The 17,893-nt window shown below is 36.0% G+C and overlaps 1 protein-coding gene across 14 annotated transcripts in view; it reads right to left on the bottom strand.

The window, feature by feature from the left end:
• The window catches only part of UNC80 (unc-80 subunit of NALCN channel complex), a 187,451-nt gene that overhangs the window by 152,902 nt on the left and 16,656 nt on the right, over positions 1-17,893 (bottom strand). For all 14 annotated transcript variants that reach the window (XM_019726978.3, XM_019726980.3, XM_019726986.3 and 11 more), the window contains exons 7-9: positions 15,736-15,875; positions 2,651-2,912; positions 1,161-1,295 (exon numbers count right to left, since the gene is read on the bottom strand). In XM_019726978.3, coding sequence (XP_019582537.3) covers positions 1,161-1,295; positions 2,651-2,912; positions 15,736-15,875 — 537 coding nt within the window. The remainder of the gene's footprint in view (positions 1-1,160; positions 1,296-2,650; positions 2,913-15,735; positions 15,876-17,893) is intronic.

Below are 17,893 nucleotides of genomic sequence, written 5' to 3'. Positions count from 1 at the left end.
AGCCACCAGTATGATTCTACACATACAATACTATTTTCCATTTGATTCGCTCCATATACTTATAAAAAAGAGAGGTGGAGTGATGGATTCACACTAGCATGAATGTATTTAGTTAGACCTAGTTTTAATTTTGGGCTGCACCTTTCACAAACTACCTAAAATTTCTAAGGCTTGGTTTCTTTCTCTCTCCTTTTTCTCCCTTCCCTTACATCCCTTCCTTCTTCACTTTATTTCCTTTCCTTCCTTCCCTCCCCACCTCTCTCTTCAAAACAATAATTCACATTTACAGAGTTCTCACTAAATGCCAGTCACAGTAAGGACTTTACATGCATCATCTCATTTAATCCTCATAACTTTTGAGCTAAGTATAATATGTACCCAATTTACAGATGAAGAAACTGATACATGTTTTTGAAAACTATGCATGTCACTTATAAAACTAATACATATCACTTGGCCAGTATCACATAGGTTGAAAGTGGTAGAGCTGGAATTTTAACCCTGATAGATTAACTCCCAATTGTATGCTGTTAATCTTTTGCGCTAAAGATGTCACCTTTAATTTTCCATCTTTAAGATTCTAGCTCCTCATGGATGCTCAATAAATGTTTATTGAATGGAAACCTACACTGTGGCTTACAAGGAGAAGTTGTGACAGTAGCAAATCTAGTGGTCAAAATCAAGGATTTTCTACTTTACTAACAAAGCTTGGTTTGTTTGTGTTTAAAACGGAGATGCCATCGTGAATGAGTGTTTCATCATGATCCCACTTCTCTGAGAACTGCATGCAATAAGAGTCAGTTTCTTATGTGCAAACTGGGGGAGAATAAGGATCTCATTGGATTAAATGAGAACTATTTATATAAAATGCTTGATAAAATGAGACAAACCATACAAATGTATGTGACCATCATCGCTACCACAACTACCCTCCCCATCACACTACTAGGAGAGCGTTACACACATCATAGCACACTCATGCACACAGAGGGGCTTGTACAAGGACATGCTGCAAGCCAGTGTTACAACTGGGAGCTGACTCCTGTTTCCTGCGGTCTCTTCCCCACCCCACGCCATACTGCAGCACGATCAGAAGCACCTCATGCCCCACTATTTTTTTTTATTACCAAAATATCAAAAGTTTAAGCGGCTCTACTCACCTTCTTAAAAATGTTCATGCCCAGATCTGAAGAAAGATCTGGAACAGCAGACCTACGCAGATTGGTCAACGAAACCTTGGAAAAGGCCTCAGAACTGAGAGATTTTTCCTCTTCATTACACTTCATAGTGAGATCCTTAATAGACAATAAAGGAAGACTTAATGGTATAGGACTTGGGGCTTTATATCCAAATACTTTTCTTATTGAGATGCCATATTTTTAATAGAAACATGCCTACTGTTTTGATATCTGTGAAGTATTTAACTTGTATCTAGACTTTCATAATCCAAATCCTGCTACTGTGGAGATATATTTCATATTAATCATAACTTCTGTTTGGCGTTTTCAACAGATCAACCATGAAGCTTCAGATTCAGGAAAACTAAGAAAACAGGCAGGGGATACCATGTTTCCCCAAAATAAGACCTAGCTGGACAATCAGCTCTAATGAGTCTTTTGGAGCAAAAATTAATACAAGACCCAGTCTTACTTTACTATAATATAAGACTGGGTAATATAATATAATTAATATAATATAATACTGGGTATAATATAATATAATACAATACAATATAATACCAGGTCTTACATTAATTTTTGCTCCAAAAGACGCATTAGAGCTGATTGTAGACTAGGTCTCATTTTCGGGGAAACAGGAAGGTATCTCTTTTTCTCAAAAGAAAAAAAAAAAAAAGTGGTTTTCCCTTTAATGATACACCAGAGCGATATTTACTTTGGGCAAAATCATCTATTACTAAAACAGAATATATTTCCTTCTCTCTCAGATATTTTATTGCTCATGTTTATTTTCAGAATATGCAGATGTTTTTCAGACACAGCCAATTCACATTAAAGTAAACCCAAACAACTGGACCACACTGCAAATCACATTTTTCTCTATATATTCAACATATGGCGTTTATAAGAAAGAAGGGCAGAACAAGTGTTCAAGCTGATAGTAGAACATTCATTGATCAAAAAGTGATTTTTGGGGGATGTCATCACATCAGTATACATTCAGTTTATTACTCCAATCATCTATAAAAAATAGCAAGACTATATATCAAAAACTAATATTCCTAATGATGACATTGAGGCACCAGATAATTTTGAGTTATGCAAAAGAGGTTAAATCATATTTAGTAAAATGCTAGTGCCACACATTTTATGCTATCGGTAATCAACAGATTATATGTAAGAACACTCTATTAAGTAGTACTTGGATTATCTAAGGCCCAATTTTCTATTATTCTGGATCAATAGAGGCTTATTCTAGATTAGTGTGTGCAAAAGGCATTTAGATAGCACTTCTTTGAATGGTAAATTAAATGCTAAAGAGCAGCAAAAGAGTCCAGCAGTAAAAGAGAGCATCAGAGTAACCCACCAGCAAAATAGTCACCACTGGAATAAGAATTGGATGCACAGAAGACAAAGAGAATCTGTAATGACCAAAGATGTTGATTCAAATGACAATGGACCAAGCTGCTTACTTGGGTTTTGTGGGTGTTCACTAGCGAGGGAGCTGCGGCCACCATTGAGCTACTCCTGGGTCTGGGAAGGAGTGGAATATCTGGTTCTGGGGGCTTTTCTGGCTTCTCTTCCAACATATGTCGCAGCCTTTGTAGGTAGTACATCAGAGACCACTGAGTGCCTTCCTCAGACCAGTGGGGTTGGAGGAGGCAGCGAAGAACAGCAACATCAAAGTAGGTGGCATAGCGGGACCTCTGGCATGGAGGTATCACAAGAGAGACCCTGTTCCCAGTGGAAGAAAGAAGATGATTATACTGGCAGTCATGCATTCCCACGGGTGGCACTTGGCTTATAGTTTCACTTTTCTAATTGTCCATTTATTCTTTCACTTATCTCTTGCTGGTTTACTCTAATATTCTCCTAACTGGTCCCCCTCATTCCACTTTTGCTAGACACTACCTGGAAGTAGAGACTTTGGAGAGAGTTTGGAGGGATGGGTAGGAATTACCCTGGCAAAGTTGAGGATGCACTAGTGGGTGGGTGACATTTCATTCAGAACAATGACTACAAAGGTACAGAGTTTTTAAAAAAAATCATGGGTTTTGGGTGGGTGAGGTAAAACCATAAGTAATTGTACTCTTGTAAGTAATTTGGGCGGCAGACAATAATGAGAGTCTATAGACTCAGATGAGGTTCAGATCACAATGTTTTCGTTTATACAAAGCTGTGAGGTTTGACTTTTACCTCAATAGAAATGGGAATGATATATGTGTGCTTCTTTGGGCTATTTTAACTTCAATTGTGATAATATCATGTAAAAGAATCAAGGAAACCACAAAGTACTAAACAAACAAAAGTTAAGCTGTGAGGAAAACGAAATCATTTTGAAAACTCAATTTATATATCCATATAAGATAGCAAAACTAATTTTAAAAATCTCAAGATCTCCAAGTTTGGTAATTCTGTCATTCAATTTAAACACATGGTATGTTCATTATTTAGTCTTCAATTTAATTGTACTACAAAATAGTTTTAAGCAATTACTGTGCATAATACATCACCTTAGGGGACATAAAGGTAAGTAAGTTTAACTCCCTTTCCTTGAGGAACATATAGTCCTACGAAAATGATACACAATAAAATAACAAAATGATAAACCTAGAACTTCTGGGATACGATATGTAATCTTAAATCTAAAGTCTAAACTTAACTGCCAAGCACAATGTCTTCCTGAGTTAGATGATACAAAAGTGCAATTTTTGGACCCTGCTTTCAACTAGCAAATCATGCTAACCATACATGAAGAGCTTCAACAAAAAACACAGCCATTGAGAGAGAGAAGGAGAGGTTTTCTAAACTTCCCAGGCCCATATTTTTTTAATTGGAGGTTATGACTCATTATTTGTTCAAGAGATTAATTCAAAAGATATAACTGCTATTAAAATGTTAACTAGAATAAAAACCATCAGAATACAACAAATTGAGTAAGGATTTGTATGGTTTCACTTCACAAATTTGTCATGAGTCATTGAGAAAATTTCAATTTTGGCCAAGAAACTAAAGAAAGAGTCCAGAATTACATCAAGAGTTTATTAAGGGAACTTACAGACAGAAGCAATGTCTTGGACAGCTGCAAAATGGTAGATCATAGTTCTCCACACCCAAAAAGGGAGGGGGCTGGTTATATATAGCCAAGTAGCACTTGCTAACACAAGTGGCTTGTAGTCATGAGGCATGTGTTTGTTAAGAGCTGTATAATCCAAAGCAATAAACAACTTAATAGACCTAATTATTTATCCAAGAATATACTTTTCAGGTGATACAGACCCACCCATCCCAGGGTGAACTGGTGGTCGGCTTGCTTTGTAAGATGGCGACCGTCAGACCAAGTACTGGGCATCATTTTGCCTAACGTGAGTAAAATATATTTCTTACTGTGGGTTGCAATAAAAAAGTTCAAATATACAAACCCAGACCAGGTCTGGTGCCCTGTGAATCATTTTCACAGCCTTTATACTCCTCATATCAAAGCACATGTCTCACTTTGCTGTTTCTACTCTCATTAGTAGCATTGTCTGGTGCGTTGAGGGGCAATTGCCTATGTACACAGTGGTTTTGAATGTCAATAATATCTCGTAGTCTAATATGCTTGAATATTTTAATTGACAAGTAGCAAACTAATATAAAATATAATATAATACAATATAATAACTTATAAAATACAAATTAAAATTCAATAATATAAGGTACTACAATCCTATTTAACTGAGTTGGCAGGCACATGAAGAGAAGCCTCCTACAATCAGCTAAGTTCTCACACATGTTATGCTAAAGTACTATACCACAGCGACTTCTCTGCCATCCAATGAGGAGTGACTTTGCCCTCTCCAACAGAGTCTGAATCTCAATCCTGTGGGAGAGGGGGTTCTTGTTTGTGTGTATTGTTTGAACCTTAAATATGGTAACTATTCCACTATATCTGCTATTCCTATATTTTTCAGTATATTCTCTGTACTTCTTACTAGCCAGTCCCTCATTACTCCAATACTCCAATCCCATGTTATACTTAATAATTTGCTACATTAAACTATCTCTGTTCAAATTACTGTGTGGTTTAACTCTCCTGTTTGGACCCATAGTGATACATCTGGTAGTTGTATCAGATGTAATTCCAGCCACATGGACCTTCTTACTACCCTTGAATACATCAAACTTTTGCCGGCTTCAGAACTTTTCTCTAGGTGGAAATTTCTATCTTCAGAGCCTAAGCTTTATCTGGGCTCCATTCCAATATTATACCCTCAGAGTGGTCTTCTCCAACCATTATGTAGAACGGTTTACCTCTCCCACTAACCATCTCTTTATTTTAATTTTCTTCATTGCACATGGCATGACTGGACATTATATTCTATTTGTTTACCTGCTTATTGCCTATCTCCATTTATTTATAAAAACTTACACATTTTAGAAATGGATTCAAGATAAAGATGGAGAAATCAAAGGGTTTTGTACATACAAACAAAAATATTATGAAAATGTAAAAGAAAAAAGAGGCTACTAAAAATAACAACAGGTAAAATGTCATGAATTAGGGAATAAAATGATGAGGAAGAAGAATGGCAACATAACTTATTAGTGTGTTCAAATTGAAGTAATATTTGACCTAATAAACTGAAGATAAGTATCTATTCCAAAGAGTAAGGTATGGAGAAAAAAGTAAGGATCTTCTATGCCCTTTCTAGGATCCCCACTTTCTTAGCACTCCACCATGTTCATCAACCTGGAAACTCTCTGAGTCCTGTCATTTTTGGTATTTTTATGAAGGCTTCACTACATATGCATGCTTGATTAAATCACTGGCCATTGGCTACAGATTCAACCTGAAAGTGTTTGTGTGTGTGGGGGGGGGGGGGGCAGGAGGGGGAAGAGTTGAAAGTTCCAACCCTCTAATCACAAGGTTGGTTCTCCTGGCAACCAACCCCCAGCCTTAGGTGCATTCCAAATGTTATCATTAACGTAATAAAAGACACTTTATTACTCTCATCACTTAGGAAACTTCAAGGGTTTTAGAAGCTCTGTGCCAGAAACTACCACAGACTAAATATATATTTCTTATTATAAATCTCAATATTATAAATCTCAAACAAAATTCTAAAAGGAATATAAATCAATACGACTGTTCTGAAATTTAACTGGATAGATGAATACAAATTTGAGAGTAATTAAGAAAGGTTTACAAGGAAGTATAAAGAGTAAACGTTGCCAGATATTGATCTGTTTTACAACAATAATAATTAGCTAATGCAGTACTGATTTAGGAATAGACATGAGTTCAATGGTAGAAAACAAGTAGCTACAAAACACTCAAATATTTACAAGAATTTAATACATAAAAAATGTCATCCATCAAATTAGTACAAAGGATACACATGTCAATAAATAATGTTGGTATAATTGACATACTCCTTAGAAAAATTTAATTAGGTCTATCTTAAATTAGCATATTTTATTCCCCAAATAAAATCAAGATCGATTAAGATTTAAATGCAAAAATATGAAATCATAATAGTACTAGAAAAACATAATCATGGAGTAAAGAACTTGATAACAATGTAATGGCCTTAAAAACTACACAAATGCCCATCAACAGGGAATGGATAAACAAACTGGTATATCCATTCAATGGACTTCTACAAAGCAGTAAAAAAAAGAGAACTATTGATGTATGTAATAGTTATGCTGAGTGAAAGAAGCTGCCCCCCCGCCCCCCAAAAGAGTATGTTTTCACTTGTATAAAATTCTAGAAATTTGCAGGTTACTCTATAGTGACAGAAAGCAGACCGTGGTTGTCTGTGGATGGGGAAAGAGTAGAATAGGAAAGGGGAAATTACAAGAGGGCACAAGGAAACATTTGGAGGGTGATGGGTATGTTATCTTGATTGTGGTGACAGTTTCATAAGTATATACAATATATAATAAGGCAGAGAGTGATTGGAGCTAAATGAAGCATTGGAGTTTTATTTAATTCTGACTTTGAATAGACAAGTATTTATGTTACATTTTCAATGGCAACCATATATTAGAAATAAAAACTTGCCTTCCAGTAGAAGAAAAACGGGGACTAGAGAAAACTCATTAATCAATGAATAGGCAGAGAAAAAGAGAGTAAATAACAAGCACAAAATAAATTAAAATGTAAAATACAAATCCAAAATGAAAGTTATCAAACTAAATACTGGATACTCTATTGAAATAAAAGATAAAAATTATCACATTGGATTTAAAAATATATCTATATATCTATATATCAATATGTCTATATGTCTATATATAGCAGGGGTGTCCAAACTGCAGCCTGCGGGCCAACCGCGGCCCATGACCCATTGTTAATTGGCCGACAGCAAATTCCAAAAATATATTTAGTTGACTTAAATAAACCAGGTGAGGCAATACGTACTTCACCTCGAGTGAGTGACCTGGCTGTTTGTGTATTTTACCGCATATGGCCCTTGGTGAAAAACGTTGAAAAAAGTTTGGACACCCCTGATATATAGACATATAGACATACAGACCTATATATAGTTTTACACAAATTTGTCTCATCCCCTGGAGGATATGTTATGCCTGCTTTTTCACTCTATTTTATTATCTAACTTTTCATTATGTAATTATTTTAATAAAAAGTCTGAGTCTCAGAATTTTGTGAGATGCTGAGTTTTCATAAGAAGCATAAGGGCTAGATTAAAAATTAACATCCTGGGCAGGATATCTTTTATTTTCCTCCAACCTCTGCTCCCTGACCCCATCCACTCTCTATAATCCTCTACCTCCCTGTCCTGGAAGACTGATCTGTATAGATTCTACCCAACGTTCCCCTGCCTCTGGCTCCTGGTTGAATCTCACAGAGGAAACTGGAAGGCAGAAGGACAGGGATTTCTTTCACAAGGCTCCTTCCTCCCAGAGCTTTGCCCAGGGCTGGTTCTGTGGCCTAGAGCTGACCAGACCTGTGACCACTGAGGGCCACAGCTCTGGTTAATCACTCTCTCCATAGAGTCCTCCACAACTGCTCCCTCCTTCTGTCCTTTCAGGCCCAGAGCTGATAGGCCTCCTGCTGGCCGGATCCCTGGAGCACTGCCCTGGCTCTAATGGTTTTCCTACATTCTGTCCAAAGCTTTGTAAACAAGCCATTCTAATCTCTTTGCCAATTACCCAGTGTGACTTACTTCCAGTTGTTTCCTGACTGATTGTATCTGAAGCCCAATTTGAGAAAAAATAACCTTGATTCTCGCTTCTACGTTTCCAAAGAGACCTTTGCTACTCTTCCCTCCCGCCCCCATCCCACTCTTAAAAGAAGCAGGGACTAATCCGCTCCTCTCAGCCTATCTTTTATACCTAGAATAATAAGATTTTTTTTTTCAATGACATACTCTTGGATTTATAAAGAAAAGACAAAGTATGAGGTTGGCTGGCTTCCAGCTGGGTAATTTTAGGTTCCTCCAATATCTGTGACAATCATCTGACTTATAAAAGCCTGCAGAAAATGTTCTCTTGACTAGGCTTCCATGATTGAGGCAGATATTAGTAGTTCAACACAATTATTCACCCCCCATTGAACTAACTATCCTTACTTTTTACTTTCTGTCCTACACCTCAGAGTCCCCAAATATTTCTAGTTAATAATTTAGATTAGGGAGTCCCATAAATTATATCACATCCCTAGAGCACCGTTCCATATAATGAGAAGCCAGTGGACTACTTCCATGAGAATTTCAAGGGAGACAGGGAGGAGGAAGGCTGTTCAAAATGCAGGTTCCCAGGTCTTACCCCAGACTTACTAAACCAGAATTGCTGGGGATGTAACCTAGGAATCTTTACTTTAAACAATGTATCCTGGTAATTCTTAAATACCTTTAATAAGATTGGAGGACAATTGCCTTAGAGAAACATGTAATGCATGACTGCACTTTTAAGCCTACATCCAAAACAATTCCTACATGGAAACTGAAATGTTGACAGTTTTGTTGCCATTGGTGCCTGATGACTACATTTATGTAATGTTACACGCAAAATTTATTTGACTAAAAGTAATCACTAACTGTACAGTTGAGTCAGGTAGTCATTGACTATTTCCTAACAGATCATGTCAGTTCAGCTGAGGAGGGAACACAAGACAAGCCTCCTTGGATATAAGGTTGTGATCAGAGACTAAAAATGTGTCTCCAACTTAGATAATCAAAATTGGTTAAGTAAATTCACATTTTAATTGCTTAATATTTAAAGAGACTCCATTTGAAACAACAGTGAAGTTAACAGGGCATTCTTTTATAATCTTCATTTTAGATGTTATTCAAGCACTAGTTTATTTGGCTTAAAGTATGAGCTATACTGGAGTGAGTAGTCAATTAAAAACTAAAATGATCAATAAATATTTTTATTTCATTTAGGACAGCATTATCAGACATAATCAACTTTTCACTAAGTAACCAATAAAAGTTGTTTTAGTTAACTCACGAACTATCTAATTAACATGTGAGAGAAAAATTTAGAAAATTGAATAAAGATGGTATGGGGATATCTCATTGTATGACATGATAGAAATGTTCTTTCTGATTCTAATATCCATGATTCTACAATTTATTTGGTAGAAAAAAATGAAAATGAAAATTGTATGAAAATATGAATACAAGTTTATTCTACATGGTATATTAAAAATAACGAAGAGAAGCACATATACAAAAAAATTAATGATGTTTATATCTACCTGGTGAGCTCATGGATTATTTTCATTTTTAAAGACACATTTTATACTTTTTAAATTTTTTTATAATTAGCATGTACCCTTTTATATGCATTGAATAAATACATTGTGACCAAAAAAAAAAAAAAAACCTTGAAAAAGGTAAGAATTAATCTATTTTCCAAGTAACCATGGCTTTAGGCAACCAAGGTATTATTAATTTGGGTTGGGAGATACTCGTAGAGAGCAGCCAAGGCAGAAAAGCATGCTTAAATAATCTATGAATGCAGAGAACTATGGAAATCAATCTTGACCCTATGCAGTATTTAACAAAGCAGAAATTAAGTCTATGCACAAGGTAATTAAAGATGAAATCTCACATTAATTTTAAAGAAACTATTTGGCTGGTGCAAAAGCAATTGCAGTTTAAAAGGTTAAAAATAATTGCAAAAACCACAATTACTGTTGCACCAACCTAATAGCAACCTGTTCACTCATTGCAGAGTTCAGGGAAGAGTGATGCTCAGCTCAGTCAAGGTCAGGGCAAAAAGATGATAAATTGGATTTGTTTGATACAAGCGGCCAGCTTTTGTTCCTAGGATATTTGCATTGCTTTATTATTAAAGTTCTCTTCATTTCTGATTAATATATGAACTCTTCCAATAAAGATACATTAACAGCAGCAATTTCTGAAAGGTCTATCTTGTGCATCATTTCCATGGCAACCAGCCACAGCAGCTAGGCAGAGAAAAGACCTAATTCAGTCTTCTAAAGTGCCACAGATTCATGTCTATTTCACTCGTGTGGGTAAAAGTGGGCAGTGGGTCACTATGTGCACATATGTGTCAAGGAATGCATATATACGTAGATGTTTGAATGTGACCATATCAGAGATGGGAGAAAACAATGTCTGTCCATAAAGAAGAAACCTTAGACATTATAGTTGGCTTTGTCTTTTCAGGCAAATCAGGTTGGAGCCATTAACACTTAATTTTGGCAAAGAAAATATAACCATGACTTGCTATTTATATTTGCAAATTTCCAATGCTTACTATGGTTGAGAAAAATTGCATAAGAAATATATTTAAGGCAAGAAATTACACTTAAAATTTTTAGAATTTGTGTAGAATGGAATTAGTGTAGGATGAATATGAGGATACTCAATAATTGATATGGAGAAAATGTACAGATACAGTCACAATAATCGTCACATATAAAATGATGGTGATATTATTATCTTTATTGGCTTAGCCAGCCTCCAAAATAGGCCCAAATGATACCTGCCTCTTGGTATTCACAGCTTCGTGTAGTCCTCTCTCACTCTGTATCAGAGTTGGTTGGTGCAATCCATAGACTATAGCAGAAGGGATGGCATGTCATTTTGGAGATTCGCTTATAAAAGACACTGAGACATTGATCTTGGCTGCTCTCTTTCTGGGACAATTTGTTTTAGAAGAAGTTAGCTGTTGTGTCATGAGCAGCCCTATGTAGAAACCCAGCTGCTAAAGAACTGAAGCTTCTAGTCAACAGCAATCTAAGTGAGCTTGGAAAGCAGTCTCAAGCCCAGTCAAGCCTTCAGATGACTGCAGCCAAGACCCTGAGCCACAACCACTTAACTACACTGTTTCTGGAATTATGATCCTCATAAACTGTGTGAAATAATAAATGTGTGTTAAGCTGCTAAGATTGGGGGGTAATTTGACATACAGCAATTGATAGCTAATACAGATTTTGGTACCACGATAAAATCCTAAATTTTGGAAGTGTTTGGGAACCAGCCAATAGGCACAGGCTGTAGAGACTTTGAAGCGTGTGTTAAAATAGAAAAGCATAAATTGGCTTGCACAAATTGCTAATACATATCCTGAACTTTGAGGAGGCTGCCAGTGAGGGCTTAAGGAATGTAAGAAGCATGTGATTGGAAACTGGAGGAAGGAGGATCTTTGTTTGTAATGGCAGAAAGTTGCCTGCAGTAATATGGAAAGTTAAAGAAATGTGCTTAACAAGCTAGTGGATCTAACTAAGGAGATGTCCAGATAAAGTGTTGAAAGTGCCTTAGGATTTCTTCTTGCTACTTATAGTAAATTGAGAAAGAAGATATATGAACTAAATGAAGAACTGTTAAGAAATAATGAGCCGGAATTTAATGATTTTGAAAAGTCTCAGTCCCTCCAGATTGGAAATAACACAGAAATTAAGAAATGGCTTCAAAATTAAGGAATGCTCTTCATAGCAAAGAGCACAGACCAAAAAAAATAAGTGTTCTTCTCTCAAGGGCATACCATATAATGTAGTTTGGCAGATTAACACATAATAACTAAATGTAATACAGCAAATATATGGTAAACAGAAGTTATAACAATGTGGAAGAGAGCACGTTGTTATAGTGTGAGAGAGAAAGGGTCGTAGAAGCCTTCATGGAGTGGGTGTGCCCCTTACGCTGCACCTTGAGCGATGTGCAGATTCGGGCAGGGAAAAGAGGTGTCATAGTCCTCCACTTCTCCTTTTGTTTATCTCAACAAAGGATCATCTTGCCTAAGATATTCCAGAATCACCATATCTAGACTTTCAATGGGGAGCAACCATGCACTATGGAAAAATGCAAAACACATAACCAATAGAAGGTACAGAATATACAAAATAATTAATCTGTATGTATATGCCAGACAATGTTTGATTCTATGAGTCAGCAAGGAGGAATGATTCACTGCCTCTGTCCTCAAGGGGCTTCTGTGTTAATCAGGGAAAATAGGTAAATAGCATGACTTTTATTTTAGAGATTATGTGCAGACTATATAAAAAAGGAATACTTAGCCCCAAGTGAAGGACTTTAAAAAAATGTAATGGACTGATTATTGAACTGAATCTTGCAGGACCATCGTTAGATGAAGGCAGAAAAATGCAGTATAACATGAGGAATAAATTATTCAAAAGTCAGAATTTGAAAGTGAGCATTGACCATCTAAGGAATTCTAAGTAAATCAATACAGTATAGAATAAGTGTGAAAAAGAAATAGCAAGAGAGGAGTGGGGAAAGGTAAGCAGATCTGCGCGTGCTTACTAAGGAGTTTGAAATGTATCCTGAAAACTATGGGTGGCCTCTGAAGGTATATTAGATAAGGAAGTGAAACAATTAGATCTGTATTTTAAATCACCTTTGTAACAGTACATATGTCATGGATTAGAAGGAGGCAATGATGAATGTAGAGATACCATTTGGGAGAAGTTGCAAAAATCCAAGTAGAGATGATAAGGATCTGAAGGAAGGCAATGACTAAGGTCGGAGAGGAGGGGAAAGCCTATGAGAGATATTAAGAAGGCAGAATGTAAAGGACTGGGGGTAAAGTTTTCTTACACAGCAAGAAAACAGGACCTCAGTCCTGCAATCACAAGGAACGAATTCTGCCAACCTGAGGGAGCTTGTAAGTGGATCTTTCCTCAGTCAAACCCGTGATGAGATTGCAGCCCATCCTGACACCAGGATTTCAGCCTGGTAAGACCCTGAAGCAGAGAACCCAGCTAAATTGTACCTGGATTTCTGACATACAGAAGTTGTGAAATAATAAGTGTGTGTTGTTTTAAGCCAGCAAGCTGTTGTAATTTGTTACACAGCAGTAGAAAACTAATGCAACAACCATAGACAGAAACTACAGAAAAACAAAATTTGGTCAAATATAAAAAGGACATTCCTCTAAACAAAGCTATCTAAAATTGAAATGAGCTTTAATCTGGGAATACCAAATTCTTCATTGCTGAAAGTGTTTAAGTGGTTAAAAATGTTGTTAGTGCACCAGATCTGGTTGGTTTTCCTCACAGGATTCCTTCTACATTAAAAATGGTATGACTTGAAGTACTCATCACCACCACTGACCTGGTACAGCGAGTCATGTGGATAAACACAAACAATCTCAGCTTACACAGCTAAAGTTGCTGTCAAACATTCACATTCTCAACCAGCAAAAGATCATACTTCTGGATCACTTGCTTTGAAAGTCCAAAACAAAGACACAAAGATAAAAAATATCTGTACATATTATTTTTGAAAGTATTACACAGTAGCATTATGGTTAAAAAGCAATTATGTTCATATGGCATCGTGCTTTCAAGAATTCTAAGAAATGTTTAAAAAATACTACACCCATGTAGCCGTGTAGCCTGGTTCTGGTGCCAGAAGGAGATAGATCATTTTAAAGTTACCACATGGAAAGACAAGCTAATACTGAGAGGAAAAAATCTGTGAATCATCCTTTTTTTTTTTTCTTTTTTTTTTTTGATAAAGGACTCATATCCAGAAAATATAAAGAACTCTTACAATTCAAAAGAAGACAACCCAGTTAAAACTTAGGCAAAAGGTCGGCATAAATGTTTCACTATAGAAGATATCCAAATAGCTAGTAAGCACATGAAACAAACAAATAAACAAACAAAAAAACTTAACCTCATTAGTAATTAGGGAAATGTAAATTAAAACCACAATCATTTCTTACTTCAAACTCACTAGAGTGGCTGCCAAGGACATAGAGAAAAAATAAATTGTCATCCATTTCTGGTGGAAACATAAAATGGTATAGCCATTTTGGAAAACTGTTTGGCAGATTCTTTAAAAATTACACATAAATTTACCATACAACCCAAGCAGTTCCACACCTAGGAACCTACCCAACAGAACTGAAAACATATGGCCACCCAAAAACTTGTACATATGCGAATGTTGATAACAGCATTATTCATAATAGACAAAAAGTCATTATGAATGACAAAAAGTCACAACCCAAATATCTATCAAGTGATAAATGGATAAACAAAATGTGATATATTCATACAATGAAATATTATTCAGCAATAAAAAAGAATAAACTATGTGTACATGCTATGATATGGGTAATCCTCTACAACATTATGCTAAATGAAGGAAGCCAGATGCAAAAGACCACATATGGTATTATTCCATTTATTTGAAATGGCCAGGAATGCAACTATATACAGACAAAAAGTATATTGAGTGATCATTTGGATCAGGGTGAGAATGCAAGTGACTGAAAATGGGCACAAGAGAGATTTTCGGGTGATAGAAATGTTCTAAAATTGGATAGTGATGATAGTTGCACAATTCAGTAAATTTACTAAAATTTCATAACCTTGTACACTTAAAATGGGTGAATTTTATAGTATATAAATTATATACATCAATAAAACTATTTTAAAAATAATTTCTTTTAAAATAATATCCACTAGATAGTAACCTCATTTGAAAGTAGAGGTATGCAAATGGTGTCACGGGCTCTGGTCCCCTAGATGGAGCTTCTAGTTAAGTACAAAGGCAAACCTTATGAATCCAGGCTTCCATCATTTCATCAGGGAGTGGGAACAAGTGGACTAATGTTTGTCCAAAGGGCAGGCATGTGTAAGCAAATTTCACCACGTACACAACTAGCAGGGGCAGTGTTAAAATGTTGACAAAGAACATACTTTTCAGTCTCCTGTGAGTACTTTATGGAAGTACCCGTTTTAATACAAGCTTCTGCTGGTATAAAGTATTCTCATACATTAAAGCAGATCTGTTCATATCCCTACAACATAATCTTTTGATAGCATCATTTGACTTCCTGCATTTAAATATTTAAAATATTATCTAATTCAGACATCTCATTAAATCAGACATGTCTTCCCACTTCCACTCTAGATTGTTTAAACAAGGCCATTGATAGCATTCTGGAATTACTAATCTAACTATACTGTGACCAAGAATATGTACACATCATGCACCTACACATTCTAAGAACAGAGGCTATACAAGTAGTTAAAACTGCATATTTAATTTTTGGTGGCTGAAGATACATTTTTGTCCTTAGCATTGCAATCATGTACCTGGAATGTGATGGACCTCTTTCTTGGGAAGTTTGAGAGGACAGACTTCCATCAAAGGAGTTCCCTCGGTGGCAGCCTGAAATGGTCGTCTTGGGTGAGAGGGAATCTGACTGGAATGTTTCACAGACCACCTGCAGTCCCTTTTGGAGGTAGAGATAAAAGATTAAATTGTATTATTCTTCAGGTATATCTTCTAGAATCAGCTATCATATTACAGACACTGTTTTTTAAATTAAGAAAAAAATGCAGCATAGCTAATTATAATGGCATAGACTAAGGGGTTTTGCCTTCACCCAAGAGGGAATGGAAACAGACTTCTAGAGAGCACCCATGTCATTCTAAGCATTAGGCGAAGTACTTTCATACACTTTATTCCATTTTTCCCTTCATTTTTTTCCTTTTCCAGTATTCATATCCTATACCCACAGAAGAATTACAAACCAACAATTCAGCTAAGATATGCCAATACTGAGGTGAACTGAATAGAGTCACAAGGCTAAAACCAAGCAACAGGTTAGAAAGAGCTAATCAAATCAAAGCCAGACATGAAAATGGAGGTGCAAAGTTCAAGTTTTCCATCACTCATCAGAGTAGGGATGTAATACATGTTGCCAACTGGATATGACCTTTATTCTGAGCAAAGACTGAGAGGCTAAAACTGCATGCTTTGTATACTGGAAGCAGTGCTTAACTAACTGAAGGCTAATCAGGGTCACTTAAGAGGGATGATAACAGGTGGTGGAAGGCACAGAGAACCAGAGGGAGGAGTTTGGTCTTGAGATAATGGTCAACAGGATCACTAAAGATTCCTAAGAAGGAAGGCATATGATGAAAGGACAGCATCCTGCAGACAATAAGCCTCTATGGAATGGTGAGTTAATAAATAAATAAATGATGCATTAGAAAGATTATTCAGGCATTAGCTGAATTTATCTGAAGGAGGAGCGACTAGAGGTAGACAATCCCATTAGGTGGTTCAAGTTGCAATCTAGTTAAGAGGACCCTGATTTGGAGGGTAGTAGTGGGCATAGAGAATAGAGAGCACATCTGAGCTACATACGAAAAGAAAACAAAATGTGATTTCTCAACAAGAAACCAAACAGGCTTAAGGAGAATGAAATAGGAGATTTATGTATTTCATTATATCTAAGATGTCATCAGTTATAAGACAAACCACTTGTTATATTTGATTAAGAAGAAACCCTATGAATTAAACTAGGACACTTCTTGTCAATGAGGACTTCTTATTTTTATTTATTAAATGAGTTATCTTAGACATAGCTACTTAGGCATAGCTTTTGATTATACATCCATCCTGTGTATATGTAAAAAGGAAAATATAAGTGAAATAAATTGGTGTAGGTATTCCTAAAATGTTTTCACTTTTAGAAATTTCGACTCAGAGTTGTTGGTACGCTTTTCCATAGAATAACTTTCTGTGTCAAGAGTGCTATTTCTTAAAAGACTGTTCCATTATTCCCTCTGAAAGATTCTTCTAAAGCCATTGATCCTCGTTCTGTAAATTTAGATGCTAGGAATGATGAAATTCATGATGTGCAGCAATGAAAACTATATCAAAACCACTACCAGGCAGGAGATTGTAAGATCTCAAACACACTCAATATCAAAGATGTTGAAAGTGGAAAAACAAAAATACGACTTAAAATAGGTAAAATATAGCATATAAACCATAGTGTCTGTATTTAGCAATAGCTCAGTAAATACCAGATATAATAGGGCTCCAAAATTTCCAGTTTTCAGGGAAAAAAGGATGATGATACAACTGGCAATAATACACCAGTGTGAATGAGTATCCAACTTTGATGGAAAGTAGCAAGTTTCATTTTGCCCACGTGAATTGGAAGGGAAGGCACGTCACCTAAACACATGCTAAGTAAGCGTTAGTATATATCGGGGGTGCCCAAAAAATGTATACACATGACTTGTATTCATCTTTTGTGATCGGTATATATTGAGTATTACAATTTTAATACAGTTTTTTCCTTTCTTAAAATGTGTATACTTTTCTTTTTTGGCACCCTCTGTAGTTCTGCATGGCTTTGAACTACTCTGAACTTCATTTCTTTCTTTTCCAAACCAAATACTGCATGACAAATTTGCATTGAATTGTAGTCTGTTTTATGATGCAGCTTTTGTT

This window comes from Rhinolophus sinicus, chromosome 17 (genome assembly GCF_057876585.1).
Source record: "Rhinolophus sinicus isolate RSI-liver-muscle chromosome 17, RSI-T2T, whole genome shotgun sequence".
NCBI classification, from domain to species: Eukaryota; Metazoa; Chordata; class Mammalia; order Chiroptera; family Rhinolophidae; genus Rhinolophus; species Rhinolophus sinicus.
Note: the sequence above shows the minus strand (reverse complement) of the source record. Positions and strands in the feature narration are given on the sequence as shown.